This window comes from Triticum dicoccoides, chromosome 6B (genome assembly GCF_002162155.2).
Source record: "Triticum dicoccoides isolate Atlit2015 ecotype Zavitan chromosome 6B, WEW_v2.0, whole genome shotgun sequence".
Classification (NCBI taxonomy): Eukaryota; Viridiplantae; Streptophyta; class Magnoliopsida; order Poales; family Poaceae; genus Triticum; species Triticum dicoccoides.
The window spans coordinates 717,249,841-717,277,361 of record NC_041391.1 but is presented as its reverse complement, the minus strand read 5'-3'; the positions used below and the strand labels follow the sequence as shown (position 1 = coordinate 717,277,361).

The following is a 27,521-nucleotide window of genomic DNA, read 5'->3' as shown; positions in this document are numbered from 1 at the left end:
CCCGAGGCGGCGACGGAGATGAGGGCGGCGACGGGGACGGGGGCGGCGACGGCGACGGGGGCGGTGACGGGGACGGGGGCGGCGACGGCGACGGCGACGGGGACGGGGGCGGCGACGGCGACGGGGTCGGTGACGGCGTCGATCGATCGGGGCGAGCGGTTCAATGGGGAAACAGAGGGAGAATGAAATTTTTCGAAGTGTTGTATATATAGAAGGCACCTTTAGTACCGGTTGGAGCCACCAACCGATACTAAAAGTCTGTTTTGGCCAGGCCAAGCGGCGGGAAGCGACCCCCTTTAGTACCGGGTGGTGGCACAAACCGATACTAAAGGCCCCCCCTTTAGTACCGGTTTGTGCCACGACCCGGTACTAAAGGGGGTGCGCTGGCGCAGGTGCGGTGCGGAAGTTTAGTCCCACCTCGCTAGTCGAGGGGCTACCGCACTGGTTTATAAGCCCTAGTGCGCTAGCTCTCTCGAGCTCCTCTCCTAATCAGGCCTACTGTGCCTACCTGTCCTCCTCGCCTTGTGGGCCTACTGGGCCTTCGCGGGCCTGCATCCTGGCCCAACGAAAGGTTGTGTTTCTAGTCGTATGCAGGCCGCTTTGGCCCAGTAGGCGGGCTTTTTTTCTTAATTTTTTTGATTTCTTTTTGTTTTATTTATTTTTGAGTTGTTTTTTGCTGTATTTAGAGTTTCTTTGTGAATATTTTTGCTTTAGGTACAAAAAATTATAAACTTTCTGTTAGTGCCGGTAGATTTCAAATTTGAATAGTTTAAATTTTGAATTATTTGAAATTTGTGTGAATCACTAGTTTGTGAATAACTTAACTTTGAAAAAAGTTTTTTCAGTGATTCTTTTTTATTATGTTTAATATTAGTGTGTTTTATCATTATATTCAATTTAGTAATGCTTAGGTTATTTAAAAAATGAAATGCCTTTGTAACAGTTCAGTTTTTGTCGGAAATCCTCATACTTCGAAAGAGATTGTCCATTTTGTACACGAAGTGCATCCAATTTTTGCCGTAACCCTCTCTACTTTCTTGCACATGCTATTTGTATAAACTTATGGCCAACTTTTAACCTTTTCTGAGTTCATTTGAATTGCTTTTCAATTTCAGGGTCATTTAGCTGGAAAAAATCAGTAAATGCATGAAAAGAATTTGTTTGCACATAAAATTTCTTTGCGTTTCAAATGCCAAAACACATAACTACCCTAACTATTACAGACATTCCCTCCTGGGTGTGAAACACAGAAGAAAGTGATGATAGTGAAGCCGATCACATCCCAGATCTTTGGGTGTGAAACTTTTTCTTCGCGTGTGTCCCTTTGCGTCATAACCATGGAAAATCTTCATCATTTAACGGGATGCTCGGGTCAATATTCACTGTGAATGGAGCAATTTCATCAAACTTTTCATAATCTTCTGACTTGTCTGTCTTGTCATCCACTCCCACGATGTTTCTCTTCCCAGAAAGAACTATGTGCATCTTTGGCTCATCGCACGATGCATTCGCTTCCTTATCTTTTCTTTTTCTTGGCTTGGTAGACATGTCCTTCACATAGAAAACCTGTGCCACATCATTGGCTAGGACGAATGGTTCGTCTGCATACGCAAGATTGTTGAGATCCACTGTTGTCATTCCGTACTGCGGGTCTTCCGTTACCCCGCCTCGTGTCATATTGACCCATTTGCACCGAAACAAAGAGACCTTTAAACCACGTCGATAGTCAAGTTCCCATATGTCCTGTATATAACCATAATATGTTTCCTTTCCCATCTTGGTTTCTGCATCAAAGTGGACACCACTGTTTTGGTTGGTGCTCTTCTTATCTTGGGCGATCGTGTAAAATGTATTACCATTTATCTGGTACCCTTTGAAAGTCATTATATTCGAAGATGGTAACTGGGACAGCAAGTACAGGTCATCTTCAATAGAGGTGTCATGCATGGTACGTGTCTGCAACCAGTTGGCAAAACTCCTGGTTTGTTCACGTGTAATCCAGTCATCAGACCGCTTCGGGTGTTTGGAGCGTAGCAAATTCTTGTGTTCATCCATATACGGAGCCACCAAGGTGGAATTCTGTAGAACTGTGTAGTGTGCTTCAGTGAGAGAATATCCATCCATACATATTATTTGTTCCCCTCCTAGCGTGCCTTTTCCATCCAGTCTGCCCTTATGCCGCGATTCAGGAACACCAATCGGCTTAAGGTCAGGAATAAAGTCAATACAAAACTCAATGACCTCCTCATTTTGATGGCCCTTGGAGATGGTTCCTTCTGGCCTAGCACGGTTATGAACATATTTCTTTAAGACTCCCATGAACCTCTCAAAGGGGAACATATTGTGTAGAAATACAGGACCCAAAACGTTAATCTCTTCGCGTAGGTGAACTAGGACGTGCGTCATGATGTTGAATAAGGATGGTGGGAACACCAACTCGAAACTGACAAGACATTGCACCAAATCATTCTGTAACCTTGGTATGATTTCTGGATCGATTACCTTCTAGGAGATTGCATTGAGAAATGCACATAGCTTCACAATGGCTAATCGAACGTTTTCCGGTAGAAGCCCCCTCAATGCAACCGGAAGCAGTTGCATCATAATCACGTGGCAGTCATGAGACTTTAGGTTCTGGAACTTTTTCTCTGCCATGTTTATTATTCCCTTTATATTCGACGAGAAGCCAGACGGTACCTTAATACTGAGCAGGCATTCAAAGAAGATTTCCTTCTCTTCTTTGGTAAGAGCGTAGCTTGCATGACCCTGATGTATGCCGTCTTCTCCGTGCATACGTTGCTGGTCCTCCCGTGCCTCAGGTGTATCTTTTTTCTTCCCATACACGCCCAAGAAGCCAAGCAGGGTCACGCAAAGATTCTTCGTCACGTGCATCACGTCGATTGCGGAGCGGACCTCTAGGTCTTTCCAATATGGCAGGTCCCAAAATATAGATTTCTTCTTCCACATGGGTGCGCGTCCGTCCGCGTCCTTCGGAACAGGTTGTCCGCCAGGACCCTTTCCAAATATCACCTTCAAATCCTTGACCATATCATGTACATCAGCACCAGTACGGTGGCGAGGCTTCGTCCGGTGATCCGCCTCACCTTTGAAATGCTTGCCTTTCTTTCTTATGGGATGCCTGCTCGGAAGAAATCGACGATGTCCTAGGTACACATTCTTCTTACAACTATTCAAATATATACTGTCGGTATCATCCAAACAGTGCGTGCATCCGCGGTATCCCTTGTTTGTCTGTCCTGAAAGGTTACTGAGAGCAGGCCAATCATTGATGGTCACGAACAGCAACGCCTTTAGGTCAAATTCTTCCCCCATGTGCTCATCCCACGCACGTACACCTGTTCCATTCCACAGTTGTAAGAGTTCTTCAACTAATGGCCTTAGGTACACATCAATGTCGTTGCCGGGTTGCTTAGGGCCTTGGATGAGCACTGACATCATAATGAACTTCCGCTTCATGCACAACCAAGGAGGAAGGTTATACAAACATAGAGTCACAGGCCAGGTGCTATGGTTGCTGCTCTGCTCCCCAAAAGGATTAATGCCATCTGCTCTTAGACCAAACCATACGCTCCTTGCGTCATCTGCAAACTCCTTCCCGTACTTTCTTTCAATTTTTCTCCACTGCGACCCATCAGCGGGTACTCTCAACTTTCCGTCTTTCTTACGGTCTTCTCTGTTCCATCTCATCGCCTTGGCATGCTCTTTGTTTTGGAACAAACATTTCAACCGTGGTATTATAGGAGAATACCACATCACATTGGCAGGAATCTTCTTCCTGGGGCGCTCGCCCTCAACATCACCAAGCTCATCGCGGCTGATCTTATAGCGCAATGCACCACATACCAGGCAAGCGTTCAAATCCTCGTACTCACCGCGGTAGAGGATGCAATCATTAGGGCATGCATGTATCTTCTGCACCTCTAACCCTTGAGGGCAGACAGCCTTCTTTGCTTCGTACGTACTCTCGGGCAATTCGTTGTCCTTTGGAAGCATATCCTTTATCATTACCAGCAACTTTCCAAATCCCTTGTCAGATACACCATTCTCTGCCTTCCATTGCAGCAATTCCAGTGTGGTGCCCAGCTTTTTCTTGTCACCTACGCAATTCGGGTACACCATTTTTTTGTGATCCTCTAACATGCGCTGCAACTTCTTCTTCTCCAAATCACTTGCGCAGTTTCTCTTTGCATCGGCAATGGCCCGACCTAGATCATCAACGGGCTCATCTGATGCCTCTTCTTCAGCTTCTTCCCGCATTGCCGGCTCAGCTTCTTCCCGCATTACCGGCTCAGCTTCTTCCCCCATTGTTGTATCATCGTATTCAGGGAACCCATGGCCAGGATAGCTGTCGTCGTCCTCTTCTTCTTCATTGTCTTCCATCATAACCCCTCTTTCTCCGTGCTTGGTCCAAACATTATAGTGGGGCATAAAACCGGACTCAAACAGGTGGATGTGAATGGTTCTTGACGTAGAGTAATTGCGACCATTCTCACAGCCAGCACATGGACAAGGCATAAAACCATCCGCCCGCTTGTTTGCCTCAGCCGCAAGCAGAAAAGTATGCACGCCCTCAACGAACTGGGGAGAGCATCGGTCATCGTACATCCATTGCCGGCTCATCTTCATTACACAACACCGAATAGACCAAATTAATACAAGTTCATACATAAAGTTCATACAACACTTAAATGCAACAAACAAATAACTCTCTAGCTAAAGCATTTAAATGCAACAACAAATGCGATCAAGATCGCAACTAAGGTAACAATTGATCCAACAGCATAATGATACCAAGCCTCACTATCGATGGCATATTTTCTAATCTTTCTAATCTTCAAGCGCATTTTCTCCATCTTGATCTTGTGATCATCGACGACATCGGCAACATGCAACTCCAATTCCATCTTCTCCCCCTCAATTCTTTTCAATTTTTCTTTCAAGTACTCGTTTTCTCTTTCAACTAAATTTAACCTCTCGACAATAGGGTCGGTTGGAATTTCCGGTTCACATACCTCCTAGATAAAAATATCTATGTCAACTTGATGGGCATAATTTGTCATAAACACGAAATGCAACTAATAGTTTTAAAAGAGAATATACCACATCTGAATCATAACAAGGACGAGGGCCGACGGGGACGGATATCAAAACCATGGCACTATGTATAACAAACAACGTACTGGTAAGATAATTATTACATGATTAACTATATATCCAAATCACACAAACATCAATTTTTTATATAAAATTTCATGAACAAGAGGCTCACCACAAGGTGGTGCCGGTGACGGGACGGTGCGGGCGATCGACGGTGGTTATGACGGAGATTTAGAAGGCACTAAGTAAACCACACCTACATATGCAAACTAAGTGTTATTTTTGACCTCAAATTGCATATAAATCAAATACTAGCACATATATATATTTCCTCCCAAATTACTAAACTCACAAATTAGTAACTATACGAAGCATGGGAAGAGCTAATCTAGCAATGAGAGTTGAAAGGACAAAGTTGCTAACCTTTGTGATCATTTGAATGGATGGGGGCCCTCAAATCTTGACAAATTTTGGCCAAAATTTGTGAGGAGCTCGAGGGGAAAGGGGAAGAACAGAGGAGAAGTGAGGGGAAAGGGGAAGAACAGAGTGGCTCGGGTGGACGAAGGGTTTATGTACGTCGACCTATAGTACCGGTTCTTGGCACGAACCGGTACTAAAGGTGCTGGAGGGGGCCCAGACTGACAACATCCTGCCACCACCCTCATTAGTACCGGTTCGTGGCACGAACTGGTGCTAAAGGTTCGCCACGAACCGGTACTAATGAGAGCGGCCCGGCTAGCCGTTGGAACCGGCACTAATATATACATTAGTGCCGGCTCTAATACAAACCGGCACTAATGTGCTGCATGTTTGACCCTTTTTCTACTAGTGATTCCCTCCGATCGACCATGTATTGGACGAAAAAATGGGCGAGCGGCCGTGTATTGGACGCCGACACGCGGTTCTCCACGCACAGGAACTGCCACGAGCATGCCCGTCGCCCGCTCCACCCCCGAATATTGCTACACTTAAAGGGATCTTACGTGACCTACGTCTTTTGATTGGATTAAATCAGGGAGATACATCTTCCTCGGGGACGAAGCGGTGTACCTAAGAGCATCTCTAGCGGACACCCTAAAATCGGTCAAAAGAGTAAAATTTCGGATTTACTCCTCTCATTGTGATCTAACCGAGAGTGTAAATCCAATAATGCAGTAAATACTTCACTCCACGCCAAGCCGAGCACTTAAACTTACTCCTCCGCTCGGCCACGAAGTAAAACACAACACGCCTCTCTGCGTCCTTCCCCACCCTATCCCTCATCGGCTACCCCCGCAACGCTCCCGCACCCGCGCCATCATGGCCGGATCCCGTGGTCGCCGCTCCCCGCAGCCTATCCACAACGCAGGTTGCTCCGCCACGAACGCAGTGTCGGTGCATCTGCCTCCCACTGCTGCCACGACGCTTCCTTGATCGGCGCCCCATACGCTTACCGTAGCTGGCTCTCCGGCTTCCCCGATCTCCCTGCACCACCGCCGCCACAGAGGTCGTACATTGGCATGCAGCAGCGGGGATGAGGGAGTGGGTGGCTGAGATCACCAACCGGCACACCTACACGACGCTTTGGCTCAGATCCTTCCAATCTGCCGAGCATGCCGACTAGGAATACTACATTTGGTTGTTTGGCTACACAGCTCCGATGGCCATCGGAACTTTGAGTTTGGTGAGTTGTTGCGGCTAGATGCCGTCGACCCGCGGGTGGTCTCCAAACTGGACACGAGGAAGGACCAAGAGGCGAAGGAAAAGTTGGCGGAGGAGGCCTCCGTTGAGGCATACATGGCGGGGCTTCGTCGCCACTACCCAGAGCAGGTGGAGGCGTATCATCGCTTGTACGAGCAGCTAGCAACAGGGGGGAGGGGGGTTAATCATGTTGTCAAGCAACGACGAAGATAATGGCGGAAACAGAGGCAATGGAAGCGGAGGAGAGAATGGAGGCGGAAACGATGATTGCTTCAGGACCGAATTTACAAGAATCTTCGGCAACGACGATGACTGCACAGGGCCTGACCCCATGATCAATAGGCTTTCCCGAGCGGGGTGGAAATCGGTCACTGAAGATATGTATAGTGACTAGATTTTAGTAAGTTTTAGATTCGGTTAATTTAGTAGACTTTTTGTTGGTTGATGACATTGTGAAATTTCATAAATTGGTGTCGATTTTTGGTTAGTACGTTTGTTTGAATTGAATCCGTGTTCATCATATCCGAATTTTCTTTTTACTTCGTTAATTTACGAGACGGCTAGAAACAGCCAAAATTTGAAGTACAATTAGTCCACTAACATTTGCTCCGCGGTTTACTCCACTAATTTTTAGGGGGGCGTCAAGAGAAGTTGCATGCGCTCGAGCCTGAAACCTGACCCCTCCCTTGCTTGGAAGAAACGTAAATTTTGTAAACCGGAACTTTTTCGGGCGTAAGCCAGAAAATTGCCCATAAATTCAGGGTCGGAATGATGAACCAATCGCGCGCTTGTTGCCGAGGCAGGGCACACAACTTTTTTTTAGCAATGTTTTATAGCGATCAATTTTTTAGGGCAGTCCAAGCGGGGCCTGAAAGATGGGCACGCCTCGTCTTAGTGGAGCGCCAAGTGGGCAGGCAAAGTAACATTAGTTTGTTACTTTTGTTAGATTTTTCTTTTTAGTTTTGTTTATATTTCAAAAAATTTAAATACATATATTCCAAAATAAATCTACATAATTTTAAAAAATGTTCATCGCACGTTAAAAACTGCCTATGGAGTGTAAAAAAACTTTAAAAAATATATTGATACCATTCACAAAAATGTCGGTAATATTTTAAAAATGTTCACACAACTTCTAAAACCCGTCCCCGTTGCTGCTGCCGCGTACTGCACCACTACGTCTTCTCTTCTGTTATGGGAGATATGACGGCGGATGGGATGGAGGAGTGCTTCTGTCAGTTTAGGGACACATCCCTCTTGGCGCCCTGATTGGGTGGAAAACAGGCGAGAAATTTAGCGCCCTTCTATCGGATTGGAGGGAGTAACACATGTCTACTATTTATGTTTTTCTAGAGTAATGTGTACTATTTATGTGTAACACGTATTTAGGTACACTTTGTTGTGATGGACGAGACATACCGGGTGTGCCATAGCCCATACCCCATATATATATATAATATATAATATATATATGTATATATATATTATATATATATGCAAGACCTAGATGTAAACTTCAACATGGTCATGCTTCGTTTAAGACTACAAAATGTATTAGCTTTGTCCTAAGTCAACCTTTTAAGTTTGGAATAGTTTATAGCAATATTCTATAATAGCAAACAAGTATATTATAAAAAATATATTTCATAGAGGATTCAACGAAAGTAACTAGTTGTTGAAGATTTTGGTACACTTTGTATCAATTTGATGAAACTTAATGAAGTTTGACTCATTACAAAGCTAGACCTTCTTATTGTTTGAAACGGGGGAAGAGTTGTACTTAAATTGATATCATATAAGTTAGTATTACTAATGCATAAATTATTAGTAATACTAATGCATGAATTATTCTGCTCCAAATTTAGGAATCTACTTGCAATGTTTAGTAGTTGGTGTTGAAATGGTTTTCCACATTTCAGTTTAGCACTATTTACTAATGTATGAAATCTTACGTTACAATATGGGCAGGTATCTTATTGTCATAGATGATATATGGGACATAAAACATTGGGAAGTGATCCGATGTGCTCTAGCTGATAATCATTATGAGAATAGAGTAATCACAACAACCCGTGATCGCGACGTTGCACATAAAGTTGGTGGCGCCTATGAGCTTAAACCCCTCCCTGATGAGACATCCAAAATATTATTCTTTGGAAGAAGTTTTGGTATTAATAATGAGTGTCCAGATGATTTGGTCGAAGTATCTGAAACTCTCCTGAAGAAATGTGGCGGTGTGCCATTGGCTATCATCACCATTGCTGGTTTATTGGCCAGTCGGGAAGGGAATAAAAGGGAGTGGAACAAGTTGTGTGATTCTATCGGTTCTGGACTTGACAACAGTCCTGATGTGAAGGAGATGAGAAAGATATTGGCCCTTAGCTATCACCATCTACCTATCCATCTAAAAACTTGCTTGCTGTATCTGAGTAAATTTCCTGAAGACTACATTATTCAAGGAGATAGATTGATATGGAGGTGGATATGTGAAGGTTTTCTTAATGGTGTACAGGATGAGTACTTATTTGAGCTTGGTGAGAGCTACCTCACCGAGCTCATAAACAGAGGATTGATCCAAGCGGTGGACTCCTATAGGTATGTCAGGACAACGGATTGTCGTGTGCATGACTTGGTTCTGGAATTTATCAGCTCCATTTCTATTGAAGAAAACTTTTGTACTATATTGCATGATAAGAAGGGCAAATCAGCTGCGATAACAAGCAAGGTCCGCAGGTTATTTCTGCAACTCCAGTATGTTGAGATGCCTCAGGGGAGATTGATATTGTCCCACATGAGGTCACTTACTGTGTCCTCAAGGAACTGTGTTGACAAAATGCTGCTCCTATCTTCTTTCCCTCATTTACGTGTATTGGATTTGGAGGACAGCTATTTTCTGGAGCAAAGCCAGACAATACTTAATCATCTTGGGAGTTTATCCCAGTTGAGATACCTTGCGTTGGCAGATACATACGTCGGTGAGCTCTTATTGGCGTTCCAAATTGGGCAGCTCAAAAATCTGATATGCTTAAGAGTTGGCCGTCACTTCAAAATCAAATTCAGGCCAGGTGTGGTTAGGGAACTGGAGTGTCTGCAAGAGTTGTCAGTGATCAGCTTGTCTGAGTCTCCGCACGTTGCCAAAGAGCTAAGGCATTTGACTAAACTGAGGGTTCTTGGTATCTCTTTTGAAGATATGCCTGACGAGAGCTTGAATGGGTTGGCTTTTGGAGTCTCTATGTCACCTGGAGAATTTGCAGAGCTTAATTCTGAGAGGCAGCTTTGATTTGGTATCTTGGGATTTCATAGGGGAAGGCTGGACATCCCCTCCTCGGAACCTCCGTAGATTTGATTCATCATTCGGATCCTTCTCGTATCTGCCGTCGTGGATCAGCCCGTCAAATCTTCGGGAGCTGTCCATCATAGAGATCAACCTGGACAACCTGCGGCAAGAGGATCTTGACATACTTGGTTCCTTTCCTTCTTTGCAATCCCTCCAGCTGAATGGCTACAAGAATATCTGGGATGAAAAAAGGGAACAGTGGCCGGTGATCAGTGCTGGTACTTTCCAGTGCCTGCGGGAGTGTCAGTTGTCGGTACTTCCCACGGGGCGAAATATGTTCGCACCAGGAGCAATGCCCAAGGTGCATAGGCTTGAATTTTGTTGTTACATCGAGGATGTATTTAGCTTGGGCTTGGAGAACCTCCCTTCTCTCCAGGAGCTCCGTGTTTGGTTCAGAGAATTCACCGATGGGTCCGTCACCCGAGAAGCATATGACAAAGCGGAGGCTGCAATTAGGTGTGCAGCCGACAGCCATCCCAACCGCCCCACCCTTGTGTTGGACACGGTGTTCCACCCATCATGGTGTAGAAACTCGGGCTCCCCATAGTTTCCTATTTGTATGCATGCATGTCTTAGCTCGGAAGTGGAAAACTGTGTGTACCTATATGTACTCCCTTGATTAAGCATTGTTTTTCTTATACTGTACTACAACATTTTTTTTACCTATTGTAGTAGAGACCTTTTACAGTATATCAGATTAATATAGGCCATTTATTTTTGTATTTGGACGGCTTACATTTGCAAATACTACCGCAGATTTTCGGCAGTATTATTTTGTGATCAGGGGCAGTTTTGGTAGTACTGTTTAGCAAAAAACATGGACCGTCCGCACGCTCACGGCCCACCCTCTCCACGGATACCTTGAAAAAGAAATACAAGCCGCCCTCGCGGTGCTAGGCTGCTGGGCGGCTGCGTCGACAGAAGAATGAGGAAATGGCCGGGAACGAGGGTCCTAGGAACGCTTCCACTTCAGGTACTAATCCCATGAAGTTGTTTGAACAGCCGCCGTATAGTCATTGCCTTACAAAGAAAATTGTTGAGATTCTTGTCCTCATGCATCTTGTTGTGTGGCAACCTGCCAGAGGTTACAGAACTGGATGGTATTCAAGCACATGTGTTTACAGAAGTGGATGAGTCGGTCTGTCACAACCATAAAAGTTTGCACTTTGCAAACTGTCTGTTCAGTTAGTTCTCAAAATATTCGAGACAAATTCAACAAAGCAAGCTTTTTGCGCCACTGTTACAGTTGGACCATAATAATCCAAGTTGGCAGAAATGATCAGTTTGCAATATTTTTCTAGTTTTTGCATTGGTTGTTGTTGTTTTTCCTACAGAGCCTTGTTCTTGGCTTCTTGCTGACGTTTGGGAGACTCTCCATATCCTTCGGCTAGAGATGTACCGTTGGGTTGATGATGCGTGGTGGCTTGATTGAGGTACTAATTGATTATGCGAAGCAATTTTGCCTAGGCTGCAATCTCAAAAGTTTGTTGTTGTTTCGGAGATTGATGAGTCTGTTCATCGTTCTGCAGTGGGTGCTTATTGTTGCTGAGATGCAAGGACTGCTGCTTCTTTTTAAAAAAAAATATTGGCCACTGCCATTGCGAGAAAGATAATGAACATGTAAACTGTGTAGGCTCAGACCCTCACAGTCTCTCTCGCTCTCTGTTTTCGGTGGACACGCTTGAGAGTTTCAGACAAGAAACAGAGTAACTGAAAACAGAGTTTCAGACAAGAAACAGAGTAAACATTTATACTACAAGATTCAGTTGCCAACACAACCGACTTAAACACTCAAGCGTCAGACCAAACACATTCTGTCTAAGAGGTGGCAAGTTGTAGGCCGCTGCAGTTGGGCACACCACAGAGTTGTACCCTTCACACTTGTGCCCTTGTTCAACTCAATGACACAGCAACATGTTTAACTCTAACAAACTGTCATGGAGCTCTCTCTCTCTCCATACACATTTGTATGTCATTCGTGTTGTCATTTTCCTTCTTCTTTCAGTGATACATCTTATCTTGGTGATGCTCTCTATTTCCAGGATGAAAATGACGCCGACCAATATGGGCATCCAACTTGCTACCAGCTGTCCTGAAAGATCGCATCCTCAACACTGTTGAATGGGCTCAAGAGATGTTGCTGCACTGCATGACGGTTTTTCTGTTGTTTGCATCGGTACAAGCCAAAAACCAACAGGAGATGGAGTTGCTGCTGATCCTCCTATCGGTTCTCAACTTATTTTTTATAAGTGAAAGCAGACAAAATACTGTAAAAATTAACACTGAGCCGGGCCACATCGACCTTTGAACAAAACATAAATACTGCCACTAGCTATCTAGCAGCGGCACGACCCATGCATGCAGAGATCTATACTCCTAGAGGAGACTTGAAATGGGGACAACCTTTCCTTGGTTACCTAATGAAATGGCACATCGTGTCGGCAAAATGGCTTTTGGTCTCTCCACACGGGCAGCTTCACAATTTGATGCCTTCTCCCCCTTCTTTCTGGTAATTAACTGCAATCTCTGATCGAGACAATCACGGCAGCTCGACTGACATGACGGACTTGTTGGAAAGCAGTGCATATTGTTACTACACCCGTCTCGGTGACAGTTGATGTGGTGTCCTCGTATTCTAGGGATCACGTTTGGCTATCAATTTGATCAATAAAATGTAGATTTTGTGTCACAAAAATTATACTACAGGATTCATAAAAGAAATCTTAATAAAATCAGTAACCACAACTGCATAAAGATCAACCGGAAATGCAAGCAGGGCAGCAGTAACAAAGACGACTGATTGGCTGACTGGCTACATGGATCTTTAATAAAACTAGTTCAAACGAGCAACTTGGTAAAGCAAAACTAATACGGGAATGCAATGTAGCAGATCTGGAGGAGTTCACGCGGAATCATGGAAACATAAAACTGGTTAACAAATGAGAGGGGATACTTCTGCCGACAAATGGTTTCAGATCTCAACTTAAATTAAGAGCGCACGCATTTCAATTGACATGGACAAACACGTTTTTGTCTTCTCTTTGGGGGTTAGTAGTGGTTAATTAACAATTTTGGGTTAAGAAAACTACTAAATATGATTTATGCGATTGTCCAGCTACATAAAGTTAATAGACATAAACTGAGAAGTACCGGTTGTGTTCAAAGTTTCCTCTTGTAGTTTCTTGAGTCAATATAATTTTATGTTTAACCAGTCTCACAACAATTTAAAACAACATCAGTTTTGCAGATCTAAGAGAGTATCGATCGTGATTTCGCTGAGATCGATCGATTGAATATTAGGTACTTCCAAACGGAGAGAGTAATAGAGAGTCAGAGTATGTCAAAATGAAACTCTTACCCGAAAACAAAACAATGCGTCTTAGTTATGATAATACACAATAGAGGTTTAGTGGGACAAGAAAGACAAGGGCCTGATTAGCGACTTAACTAATCAGATTCCAAACCCAGACCTCTCCTACCCACTAAGGCACTAACTAATTACATTAGATCCCATTGCCTTCTCACTCCACTGCCCACTACTCTGCTTAGATCAGATCTGAGCTGCACGCACCGCAGGCGTCCGACCTTCCTTCTCGCCTGGCAAGCTGCCTCCGCGGCAGATCCATCCCACGAGGTATACCCCGTCCCCCATTGCCATGCTTCAATCTTCAGGTCGACCGATCTGTAGCTCCTTCGGTGCAGCAATGCTTGGCCTCATCTCTGTTTTTATTCCATTCTCTTCCAACAGGGTTAAGATCCACGACGAGAAGAAGAGGAAATAATCAACTGTTTTCGATGTACACCATCACCGAAGAAAAATCCAGGCTCCACGACGGGTACGACCCCATCTCTACTACTCTGCTTCGATCTTGTGGCGGCGGCCGGCGGGCGCTGCAGCGATTTTTGCTAGCTTCTTCGGTGTTATAATGCTTGGGCATAGTGGCTTACTTCCATCAATACTTTTGCTAGGCTGTAGATTGAGAACACTGTCGCTGCATTAATTGAGGAGCTCTGGGCTAGCATAGCCATGGAGGCGGCTCTTGTGAGCGTGGCGACAGGGGTACTGAAACCTGTCCTGGGGAAGCTGGCTGTTCTGCTCGGCAACGAGTTCAAGCGTTTCAAAGGTGTGCGCAAGGAGATCAAGTCTCTCACTCACGAGCTTGCTGCCATGGAGGCTTTTCTCCTCAAGATGTCCAAGGAGGAGGATCCCGATGAGCAGGATAAAGTTTGGATGAATGAGGTGCGGGAGCTGTCCTATGACATGGAAGATGCCATCGATGACTTCATGTTGTGTGTTGATGACAAAGGCGCAAAGCCAGATAGCTTCATAGATAAGATCAAGTGCTCGCTGGGGATGTTGGGGAAGATGAAGGCTCGCCGTCGAATTGGTAGAGAGATACAAGATCTGAAGAAACAGATGATTCAGGTGGGGGGTAGGATTGCAAGGTACAAGACTCGCCAGACCTTCACAAACAAAAAAAATGCCACCGTTGATCCTAGAGCTCTTTCTATCTTTGAGCATGCCTCAAAACTTGTGGGAATTGATGAACCCAAGAACGAGATTATCAAACTGTTGACTGAAGGTGCGTCAACCCATGTGCAACCAAAGCTGGTCTCCATCGTAGGAACTGGAGGAATGGGCAAGACCACTCTTGCAAACCAAGTGTATGAAGACCTCCAAGAAATTTTTGAATACCGGGCCTTCGTATCTGTGTCACGAAATCCGGACATGATGAATATCTTGAGAATTATTCATAGTCGAGTTAGTGGTCTACGTTTTCAGGACACTGAAGCAGGGAGCATACAACAAGTCATCATCGATATCAATACTTTCCTAGTAGAAAAAAGGTACAAGTTTTATTTGTGCGTACTTATACTACTCGAATATAAAATACTTTTGTTTAAGAGCTGTATTTTGAGTACGGACAATTAGTCTCTCTCTCTCACACACACGTACACAGTAAATATAGTTACACTAAACTAAGCATGAGTGTCCAATAGCTTATTTTACACCCCTAGTAACGCTATATAGAAAATATATTGACATAGTATACAAAATATAGTAATTATATCGTGTTTATATTTTTCCTATCTATATTGTCATAAAGAGTAATATGGCTAAATGTACACAGTGAAGACCGTGTCACTGTCAAATGCAATAGAAGACAAAGAGTACTGAAAACAACCTATACTATGAAAATATAGGTGTATTATATTTTTTTCTTTTCTTTTGAGGTTTCACATCTCCATTGAGTATACTAGATGACGCCACACGTGTTGCTGCACGAACCTTGATAAAAGAAATGCATACAAATTTCTACAAAAATATCTATAAAAATGGAAGCAAATGTAACCTTAAAAAATAAAAATAAAATACAAAGGGTACAAAAAAAATGTTGGCCTTTAAAATAATGTCATTTCTAACAAGAATGTGAAGGGTGAACTATATGTATGCTGCAGTCGCCCAACACATATACAGTCACTATAAAATATAACACATAGAAAATATTGTTTATATGTATAACCGTGGGGAGGCTAACGGTGGCAACTGCCACGCCAACTGGCAGCGCGTCTCCAGGCCGATCTCACTTGGCGGTCTTGGCCTTCGCGGCCTAGCGCGCACAGGCCTCGCGCTCTGCCCACGGTGGCTAGGGTTCAGCCGCACGGACCGCGACATAGTCTGGGCTGGCCTGGACCTGCAGTTCAATGGCGAGGAACGTGCGTTCTTCTTCGCATCCACCACTATGTCGGTTGGGAATGGAACTTAGGCCCTTTTCTGGGAGGATAGGTGGATCGATGGGCGCTCCGTCTATGAGATCGCACCCGGGCTGTACCCGTGCATCCCCAAACGCCGCCGTAAGCTCCGGACTGTGGCGGATGGCCTTAGAGCCGATCGGTGAGCGCAAGACATCTAGGGCACCATGGGCATCCAGGAAATCGGGCAGTACCTACAGCTTTCGCATAGGATCGAGCACACTACTCTCTCCGCCGAGCCGGACAGCCTAACCTAGAAGTGGAGCGCGAACAACACCTACTCCGCCAGATTAGCCTACCTTGCCACACTTCACGGCTCCATCTCCTGTGATGCATGGAAGCTCACCTGGAAGTGTTGGGCGCCCCCGCGTGTGAGGTTCTTCCACTGGCTCGCACATCTAGATCGCTGCTGGACAGCGGACCGCCTCGCCCTCCGTGGCTTGCCACACCCTGTGTGTTGCCCACTTTGCGACTAGGAACCGGAGACCAGGAACCACCTCCTCCTCGTCTGCCCCTTCGCCCGGCAGACTTGGCATGAGACGTTGTGTTGGCTAAGGGTCCCATGCCCCCGCCAGCTCACGAGCCATAACTCAGCGACCGGTGGCAATCCACAAGGAAGCTCGTCCCCAAGCCCATGTGCAAAGGTCTCGCATCCGCAGTCCTGCTCGTCCCTTGGATGCTATGGAAGCACAACAACGACTGCGTTTTACCGAAAAAGGCTTTCGCCCCGCTTTATATATAAAGCAATGATCATCAATCATCAACATCCCGGTACAAACACACGCCACCACAACACAAGCACACATCCAAGGCAGGATACATAGACGCTGAGCGCAGCAACACCATCCCTAGGACTAATGACACCGAGGAGATGAAGCTACATAGGACGAACTGTGGGCTCCAAGGCGGTGCCTTCAGGAAGTATACGACACCGGAGCGCCGCAACTGCCCGATTCGAGGATCGGAGTTTCCTCCAGAGCATCACGACGGACAATGAGAGCCGCGACGACGCCTTCAAGAAGGGAACGAGCTTCGCCGCCGCCGGTCCGTCCGAAGATAGAACAGGTTTTCACCCCGGCCAACACTCACCGCCACCGAACGCCACACCCCGGCAGCCACACCGCCCACACGGCCATGGCCACCGAGCAGCACCGAGCCACGGCCTCTGCCCATGAGCACCGCACTACCACCACCAGGGCCGCCGCCCCGGCAACCAAGACCTTGACACCCTCTCACCCGAAACCTGCCGCTACCCCAACCAAAGAAACAAGCGGAAAGGCCCCATCTTTCGCACCCCTGGCCGGCCCCCAGCGCCGAGAACCAATAGGTCAGCCAAAACTGGCGTCCATCGACTGTCCTGCCGCACCGATCGCGAGACGAGCTCAGTCCTGCTGCACGGGCGCAAGACGAGCTCGGTCCTGCTGCACCGGGCGCGAGACGAACTAGGTCCTGCTGCACCGAGTGCGAGACAACGATGGATTGCAACTGGGAGAGGTCAGCTCTTCGACGGAAATAGCGCCAAGACGACGAGGAGAGGGATCAAAGGCCACTCGGATCGATGCCACCGCCGGAAGACCGCGGGAGCCCCATCCGCCACCGCCACACCCGCCACGAGCAGCGGGTGCTGCACCACCCGCGGCGAGGATGAACACGACAACAGCCCGCAGGCTCGCGGCGCCCAGATCTGGCCCACCAGCCCCTGCCAACACAGCCTCATCCCCACCAACGCCTGGGCCTCCACGCCGCCGCAGAGCCCTGCCCGTCGCCCGCCGCCGACCAAGGCCATCCCTCGGTTGCTGAACTGCTCGTGAAGATCAAGGAGGAGGCTACCCTTTGGGCCGCCGCTGGCGCGTTAGGACTTAGAGCTATTGTCCCACAGACCTGAAATGTCCATTGACTAGCGTTCAGAGCTGTAACCACCTCCTAGGAGGCCTGTAAACAATAACACCTCCCCCCTTTTCAATGCAATGAAACGCAAGCTCTTTTGCGTTTTCTCGAAATATATATAAATATATAGACAATAACATAAAATTTATTAGTAATTTGTAGAAACATATTGTGTTCGTATTTCCCCATCTAATTATTTTTTTTAGAGTACGCCTAGGCATACCATAGCTTTATAGAAGGCAGAATTGTAAGTACAAGAAGACTGCCGCTCACTGCGAACAACAAGCGTAGCACAAACACCACCATGCATGTCCAGGGACAACCGCCAACGACCAAACAAAAATTACAAAGCAAACACGCCTATCCTAATAGATCACGACATCGCGTCTCGACCAACGCCGAGCACCACCAAAGGCCAACCACTTCATGCCTAAAAGAAGGTGGCAAGTGAAATGGCAGGATTTGATCAGATCCGAGGAAGACATCTTCTTGGACGCACCGGCGATGCCGTACATAGCACCGCTAAGGATCAAGATAGGACCACAGTGAACACCGGAGGAGAGCAACGACGAACCAAGCCGTGTCTCCAAGCACGATGCTCTCAACAGAGTAACGACGTCGGAGACACCGCCATCGTGCTAATCCGATCGAATCGAGGCTTCGGCCTAGAGACAACAACCAACTCCACACAACAATGCAAATGACGAATGCATCTCAGCGGCGCCTCCAAGGAGGGGGACGACACCCACGGGCGCCATCGCCGCCGGCCAGGCAAAAGCCGCCCAAGATTTTGATCCGATCATCGCACATCTCCACACCTCCAAGGAGTTGGGTAGCACCGACCATGGCGCGTTGTCGTCGTAATAAGGCCGAGGACCGCCGACAGACCGCACGACAGGGAGAAACACCGCCCGCCAAACACCTTTGGAGGAACCACAGCCACCACACCCTCCGGCAAGGATCAGACCGCCAACGAAGGCTATCACCCACTCCAAGTGAAAGCCTTGGCGACGACCCAACCCCTAGCCACCCCATATTGGCACCACCGAGAGAGCACTGCCGCTCACCACACAACCCAGAGGTGGCCCGGACGCGTGCTGCTCGCCAGGAACTCCATCCTAGCCGAGCCATCTCAGCGCCGCCATGAACCTGGATGGTGGTTTGCGCCGCCGCTTCCGGTACACGCAGCCGCCTCCAGTCCGCCTCGCCATACCGCTGCAGTCCCCACCAAGACCACCTCATCTCCACGCCTCCCATCTGTGCTCCGCCGACGACCACCACCACACCGACCCCCAACCGCCAGCACCACCACCGTGCCCAGCAGCCGTGGAGGCCCGGCGTCACCACGCCTGCCGGCAGCAACACCCGAGCCCCGGCCATCCAAATCCAGATCCAGAACCAGAAAGGGCGGGACCGGGATGGGATCGAGCCCTCAGGCCGTCGCAACCGCAGGCAGCACCACCAAACGGGGCGCACACTACCCCGGCAGCCACCGCGCCGAGCCGCCGCCGGGCCTTCATAGCACCGCGCCGCCAAACGCCGCCGTCGACTGAGAGGCCCCCCCGCCACCTGCCCTGCCGGGGCTTTGCCCGGCAGCGGCCCACGACAGCGGCGAGGGGGAGTGGAGGGATGGGTGGTGGCCGGCCGCGGCGAGTCAAGGGTTCCCCACGTGTCGCCTCGAGGAGGGACGCGGGGGTCGGGGGAGTTTTTTTGGACAGATACTTCTGAATTCCGTAAACACCCCCCATCTATATTGTTAAAGAGCAATACGAGCAACTTATGATTAATATCTTGCTAAATGAAATCAGTGTTCAACCATTCACAATAGTGTGATAGTCCGAAAATGCTCAACGGAGCTCAGCCTCTATGGAGGCCGAATTTGAAATGATCAAAATCCAAATTTGCATGATTCAAAAAAAATGCATTCTTTTACACATATACTTATAGACAGAATGCACAAGTGTATATATTTTCAGGATAAAATAAGTTAAAATGGCTACACAAAAAGACAAATATGTGGCTTTTTAGTAGATGCTCTATTCATCCTTAAAGTCCATGAATTTGTTTTTTTGCACATATCGCATGTCAAGGAATTTCATCGTAAAATTTTGCACAAATATACATCACATCCTTGTTTACTTTTATATTTTTTTACAAAAAAGTTGAAATTGAGAAATTCGAATTTTAGAATTTTCAAAAAATTCAGCCTCCAAGAGACCAAGCTCCAAAACTCCCCAATGGATAGAGTTTTGCTATAGTGGATTTTAAGGGCTGCACTATTTTACCATAGCACACTACTTTTTACCTGATAAAGATATATCACAGTGTCTATCTCGCCCAAGCGTGAGCCCAACATGATTAAGCGCTAGCCGATACTTTGTCGCAAGGTGCCTAGGCACACCTCGGCGTGATTTTTGAACCATGATTTAACACTCGTGTCAGCTTTCTTACTGTAATTGTGAACACATTTTTCTTTTAGTAGTATATCTTGTTGTATACTATTTGTATTAAAATCATTCTGATATGATCGAAGAATCCATCTGCAGGTATTTTGTTGTCATTGATGATATATGGGACGTGGAAACATGGGATGTTATTAAGCGTGCATTTCCTGTGACTAGTTGTCATAGTATCATAATGACCACCACCCGTATTAATAATGTTGCAAAAGCATGCCGTTCATCAACCAATGATGGCATTTATAGGATAAAGCCTCTTAATGCGGTGCATTCAAAAGAACTATTTCACAGAAGACTATTTGACTCCAAAGAAGATCTCCATGCAAAGCTTGAAGAAGTTTGTAATGAAATTTTGGAAAAATGTGATGGCTTACCCCTAGCAATCATTGCTATTTCTGGCCTATTGGCCAACAGAGAGAAAACAGAGGATGTGTGGAATCACGTGAAAGATTCAATTGGTCGTGCACTTGAAAGGAATCCCAATATCGAAGGAATGATGAAGATATTGTCACTTAGTTACTATGATCTTCCTCCACATCTAAAAAGTTGTCTCCTATATATGAGTTTATTTCCGGAAGATTCAACTATTGAGAAGAAGGGTCTTATAAGAAGATGGATTGCCGAAGGATTAGTTTACAAAGATTGCAATATAAGGCACTTGAATTAGGAGAGAGTTATTTTAATGAGCTTGTCAATAGGAGTTTGATCCAACCTGTGGAGCTGGGATTATATGGTCAGGTGCTTTCTTGTCGAGTTCATGACACAATTCTTGATTTCATAGTATCCAAATCCATTGAAGAGAACTATGTTACTTTCATTGGTGTCCCAAGTTTATCTATCAGGACAGAATGAAGAGTCCGCCGCCTCTCCGTGCAAGTTGAAGGGGAAGGAAATTATGTCATGCCAATGACCCAGGAATTATCTCATGTCCGGTCACTTAATGTGTTTGGGGATACAGTGGAAATCCCTTCAATGATGAAGTTCAGGCATTTGCGTAGTATGGACTTTGGAGGATGCTACCGATTCGAAACTCAGGGATGCAGACAATTAGAAAACCACAATCTTGCAAATGTAGGTAGGTTGCTTCAGCTAAGGTACCTCAACATTGCCAAGTGTGACATGGTAAGTGAGCTCCCGGAAGAAATTGGACATTTACCATGCTTGGAGATGTTGGACATAAGGAACACAGAAGTAGGCAATTTACCTGCCGCTATTGTCAATCTTGGAAAACTGAAACACTTACTTGTTGACTGTGGTGTTATGTTTCCCGATGAAATCAGTAAGATGCAAGCACTCGAAATTTTGAAGTGTGTGGATATCTCCAGCCAGTCCTATAAATTTCTGGAAGGGCTTGGGCAGCTAAAGAATTTGAGGAAGTTGCACCTTTATTTTATGGAGATTGAGCAAGATCAGCAAGTACAAGTTACTGCTTCTCTCCGTAGCCTATTGGCACATAACCTTACTTCTTTAAGAATGCAGTGTGCTGACGACAACACCTTCCCGGGTACAGCATGGTGCACTTCCCCACTGCATAACCTCCAAAAACTTGTGGCTGATTATTGTCTCTTCTCAAAGGTTCCGGATTGGGTAAAATCACTAGCCAACCTGCAGAAGTTACGCTTGGAAGTGGAGAAAATTGGGAATGAAGGTCTCTGCATCCTTTGAGCCTTACCCGCTCTGCTCATTCTGGATCTCAATGGAACAGCAGATAAGTCTCCTTTTGAAGATCGAAGGCTAACAGTCAGTGATAAAGTTGGGTTCAAACGCCTGAACATGTTTATTTACTGCGCCAGGAGGGATGGAATGGATCTCCTGTTTGCGGCAGGATGTATGCCCAAGCTAGAGAAACTGGCGATTCTGTTTTTCGACCGGTCTAAAGATGAGTGTCACTTCAGCAATCCTGATGCTTTGGATTTCGGAATGGAAAATCTCCCCAGGCTCGTTACTTTGGAATGTCAATTAGAGCGCATGGGTATGGAGACTAGCGCTACTGAGGCCGTGAAGGCTTCTCTGGAGAGAGCAGTCAGCACACATCCCAACAACGACCTTACTCTATTCTTCCATGATTACGTTCATCGCGGTTGAGTTATGATCGACCAGGCGTACATGTACGTACATTACTTCTCCTTCTCTAGATTTATTATAAATATAGCATACTCAAGTTAGTTAACCATGGAAGCCTAGCATCGGTAGTAATCACTCTTTCGTGCACTGAAGAGTTTTATTGTCATTTTCTCAACAGTTTGGGTTCTACTCCATGTTATGCTTACGGTTTTTGGCATTGTAATATGTCACTGTTAAATTCTGACTTTTCCCAACCGTTTGCAGTGCTTCCATCCGTAGAGGATTGGGTATTTCAGTGTCAACAGAAGACTGGTGTTGGGCAAACACATTATGATGACATTCTGCTGGATATTACCGGAGAGTCTTCTGCTGCTGGCATCAACAATCAATCCCAGTACATGAATGGAATGACCAGTAATCGACCTCAGCAAAGTTGCATGCATGTTGGGTGCAAACCTGTGTTTTGATTTTCGTTTTGTGTTTTTTTTCGCCCCTGACCGAGATGGCCGAATTTCGGCCATTTCAAATATTTCGGTAAAATCTCGGACGAAATTGCAGAAACAAAATTTGAATTTTTGGATAAAATTTGACCGAAATTCAGCCGAAATTCGGCCGAAATATAAGCAAAATCTGAATCAAATAGGGCATAATTATAGCAGCACAACAATCCTTAATCTAAAGCAGCACAAGTAAATCAGAGCCGCGTGGCCAAATTGCTGAAGAACCAAAACTGCATGCATACTTCAAATAGGAAGATATAAAAGCATCCAGAATTAAGATTCAATCAAGCGGCCGCCCACCATGCTGCTGCCGCTGCTCCATCTTCATGCCTCCGTTGAACTGGTCAGCTCGGGCTCCACCAGCTCCTGCTGCCGCTGCTAGGCAAGGCTGCTTTGTCCGAGGGTGTGGTGTCAATGCTTTTATTCTTCTCCCTCTAATCTCCTTCCTCTGAGATCATCCTCCGTAAATCGAGTTGTACTCTGAATTAATGTAAATAGAATGAATTAGTAGCAGGCAGGATCCTAACAGAGCGACGAAAGGTTTTTATTTATTGTGACAAATGTCGACTTTTTGCACAAGGGCGTGCAAATGAGCCGACCCAGTTAGCATCGTGGGGTTTTCACAGTTTAGAAAGTTTACGGCCACCTAAAACGGAAACGGATTATGGTCTGGGTTTTCCGGTTTTGTGAACCTTCTGGAATACTCATATCTGGTTTATAAAGGTTTTCTTTTTCAGTTTCCATTTCCTATTTTTCTTATTTGTGTTCCTTTTTTACTTTTCCATTTTTCTCTTTTCTATTTAGTTTTTATGTTTTCCTTTTTATTAAACAATGTTAAAAAAATTGTAGCAAAGTTACATATTTTCATAAAAATATTCATATTTTTTACAATTTTTCGTAATATCTAAGAAACAAAATCATAGTTTTTATAAATATTCAAAAATGGTTTACAAAATAGTCTTGTTTTAAAATGTTCATTTTTCTGAAGTATGTTCACTTTTTTCTAAAAATATATTTTCTAAAAAGATGTCCGTTTTTCTTGAAGTAAATAAATGTTTCTGTTGTTTGGAAACCAAATAAAAAAAACTAATAAGTGCAGAATTATCACTAGAAAACCAGGAGGAAAATCGGTACATTTGCTTCGTTGAATACCGAAGAGTCCCAGTCAGCAAATGGGCTGGCCCAATCGCAACTCCTATGACATGGCCTGGCGATTTGAAGAAGCAAACGTCAATAGTGCTGCCATCGTGAGAGCTATATGTTGCTTGTAGCGACACTAAAGAAGATTTTTTTTCACGAAATGGCCTGCATAGTAATTCTGATGTGTATACATAACATATAGATATAGTCTCATATCAGCTGGAACATTTTATTCAGTATTATGAAGGAAATTCGGGTCGAATAAAAACCAAGATTTAAGGTATGAATATATAGTACTTATGCAGTACCTGATTTAAAATGGTCTTGTGTTCGAGTCACCGCGATACTGAAGTTGGTTTACGTATATAGTTGTGAGGCAGCTGGTTAAACACAAAACTTTTATTGACTCAAGAAACCAATTCTGCATGCATGGCTCCTTCGGCGGAGATGCACACGGGGTTTGTCCATGAAACACTCGCCTTCTTGGGTAGAAAACAAGAGGAGAACTTTAACACAGCTAGGATGCCTGATGCAGAAAACTACTCTACTCTGCAGCGGGCGAGGATATCATTTTCTACTTCTGCATGAACAACACAGAAAACTACTCTACATTGTATGATAGCAACCGAATATATAGCTATGGACAGCACGCGGATCAGTCTAAGATTTACAAACGGTACGACCACATACATGGGGAGCGTGTAATTAAACAAATGAAGCTTCAGCCAGAAGAGATCTACTTCTAATATATGTTTCGATGTTAACGATGCACCCAACAGCTGAGAATAACCAAGCAACTACTGCTGGCTTCTTCCTTTTGTCAATAACAAGGGTTTCAATCTGCAGTGCCAAGTAGCTAACACGCCCTATCTTATTCTACTAACCAAGAATTGAGCGACTCGTTCTACCATATGAACAGAAAAATACAACGTATGGTATTTTAAAATGGCAGTCTTGGAAGTATTAAGCAGGCGGGGATAGTAATATAATTGGAACGGCGATGAAAACCTGGTTGGATGTGCAAGTATAAGGCTGAGGTTGGGAGCACCCATTCGACATACACTGCTACTGCAACCGATCATCCACACAATAATAGCTTTGTGAGCACTAAGCTGGCTAGGACCACCACAGCGGACCATGGAGGGGGCTCTGCTGAGTGCGGCGACAGGAGCCCTGAGACCCATCCTCGGGAAGTTGTCCGCCTTGTTGGGTGATGAGTACATGCGGTTCAAGAGTGTGCGAAAGGAGATCAAGTCACTGACCCATGAACTCGCTGCCATGGATGCTTTCCTCATGAAGATGTCAGAGGAGGAGGAACCTGATGTGCAGGATAAAGTTTGGATGAATGAGGTGCGCGAGCTGTCATACGACATGGAGGATACCATCGATGACTTCATGAAACATGTTGACGACAAAGACACCAAGCCTGATGGTTTTATGGAGAAGATAAATAGCTTGCTAGGGAAGATGAAGGCACGCCATCGGATCGGAACCGAGATCCAAGAATTGAAGAAGCAAATCATTGATATCGGCGATCGGAATCAAAGATACAAGTCTCGAGAGACCCTCAAACCACATGAGGCGTCCTCCAGCACTAGAAATGCAGTTGTTGACCCTCGAGCTCTTTCTATCTTTGAGCAAGCCTCAAAACTTGTCGGAATTGATAAACCCAAGGTTGAGATAATCAAACTATTGACTGAACAGGATGGATGTGTGTCAGAAAAACAACAACTAAAGTTGATCTCTATCGTTGGATGTGGAGGAATGGGCAAGACAACTCTTGCAAACCAAGTGTATCAAGATCTCAAAGGAAAATTCGATTGTTGCGCCTTCTTAACGGTGTCGCGAAATCCAAACATGATGAATCTCCTCAGGACAATTCTTAGTGAAGTTAGTGGCCAAAGTTATGCTAACACAAAAGCAGGAAGCATACAACAACTAATCAGCAAGATCATCGATGTCCTGGCAGAAAAAAGGTTTGTTTCTATTAACACTTGTCATTGTTCAATGCATGAGGAACTTATTTAGATGTGTAAGGGAACTACACTGATATAATTTTATCATAAAATAGTTATTTGTCTCTGTGTTTTAGTATTTTTTTATCTCTAAAGTGAGATAAAATACAGGCAGATGCAAATCAATAAACTACCCTATGGGACCCTGTGTTTTCTTCTTCTTCCCACATAATACGATCTCCAATCTGGATAGCTCCATTGGCTAACTTCATGCAAAGGCTATGGAGTAACTCCAGTGCCACTATTCGGTGTCAAGTTAACTAGCTTTACTTAATTTGCAAGTACCAAAATATTTTCTTCGCGGTCGAATGGTAACACATGAATTTGAAGCCACATTCAAACATAGCTCAAATTTATGTCAAATTCCTCGATGTTTTAATGTTCTGTTTGAGGTTAATGTAATTCAAATGTAGGTTACACTCAGCTGGTCGGAACAACATAGATTCCAAATTTTTTGGTGACTTCGGTAATGCTAAAAGGAAACAGCTGAACTAAAATTTTGAATCATTCTTGATAATACGTTGACCAGACTAAAAACGCAAATTTCGCTAACTACTAAGTGAGCTCGGTGGTGCTTTGCTCCTGGGTATAAACGTTTGTGTTCTCTTGAAAATAAATCAGACAATGTACATGACTGAGAATCATTTGTAAGTTTTAAATTTGGTTGAGAAAATGTATTCCATTGCCACGTGGAAAAACAAAATTCATTCACAAAAATTTAAGATCACAAACAGCCCAATACTGATAGATTCGCCCTCCGTCGGCAAGCCTCGGTCTGCTATGGCTGAAATGTGTTGTGTTGTGCTTACTATATAATGTGAGGTAGAAAATTAGACACGGAAGTTGGCAAAAGGTGGTCAAACAGACAATTAAATGGGCAGACAAATGTTGGGTGAAACAAGGTTATTATAGTCTATCGTAATGCCAAAAGTAGCCTAAGGCCATTTCGTTGATACCGGTCGGTTGTACTCATCAGTGAAATAACTTACAACAATGACAGTTGCATAGGCGACACCCTTCACTTGACCTATTATCAGTGAAAGTACTTTTTTCTCCTGTTAAAGTTTGTTAGTGTGGAGCATACAACATATTTCAGTACCACAAATTTTACATATTTAGAACAATTGCATTATGCATCTGTCCCAAGACAAAATTCTTGCAATATTATATATTTAATACAAATTTCAAAGATTACTAGAAAAAAAATCATTTTGGACAATCCTTCTATGATATATATAAGAGAACAAGTGGAATCCGAGTGTACATATGTGTGTACGTCGTTGTGAAATTTTAGGAAAATGATAGATTACTTTCCTTCGTGCTTATCCATGTGTGGCAGAAGCAAGGAAAATTACAATTATTTGACATAATATAGTTGAGTTGCAAGTTAAATTGAGATTTTATATAACGTAATAAGCATGTTAGTTATGTTTTCTGATCAACTCCATATGCCTTACTATTTCGCCAATTTAGAATAAAAGGGTTCCAGTCTAGGGCTTGGCAACTTGTGATTTTATTTATGTAATGTAAGCATGCTAGTTAGTTCAGATCATATGCCTCATTAATC

At 44.9% G+C, this 27,521-nt stretch overlaps 1 protein-coding gene and 2 pseudogenes across 1 annotated transcript in view; all 3 read left to right on the top strand.

Annotated features, from left to right (window-relative positions):
* LOC119322014 overlaps positions 1-10,682 on the top strand; it is an 18,465-nt pseudogene extending 7,783 nt beyond the window's left edge.
* Positions 10,683-13,895: 3,213 nt separating this feature from the next.
* Positions 13,896-22,839, top strand: LOC119324914 (annotated as a pseudogene).
* Positions 22,840-25,076: 2,237 nt separating this feature from the next.
* Positions 25,077-27,521, top strand: part of LOC119321652 (disease resistance protein RGA5-like) — a 5,142-nt gene continuing 2,697 nt past the window's right edge. The window contains exon 1 of the mRNA XM_037595241.1: positions 25,077-25,915. Within this exon, the coding sequence (XP_037451138.1) occupies positions 25,077-25,915 (839 nt within the window). The remainder of the gene's footprint in view (positions 25,916-27,521) is intronic.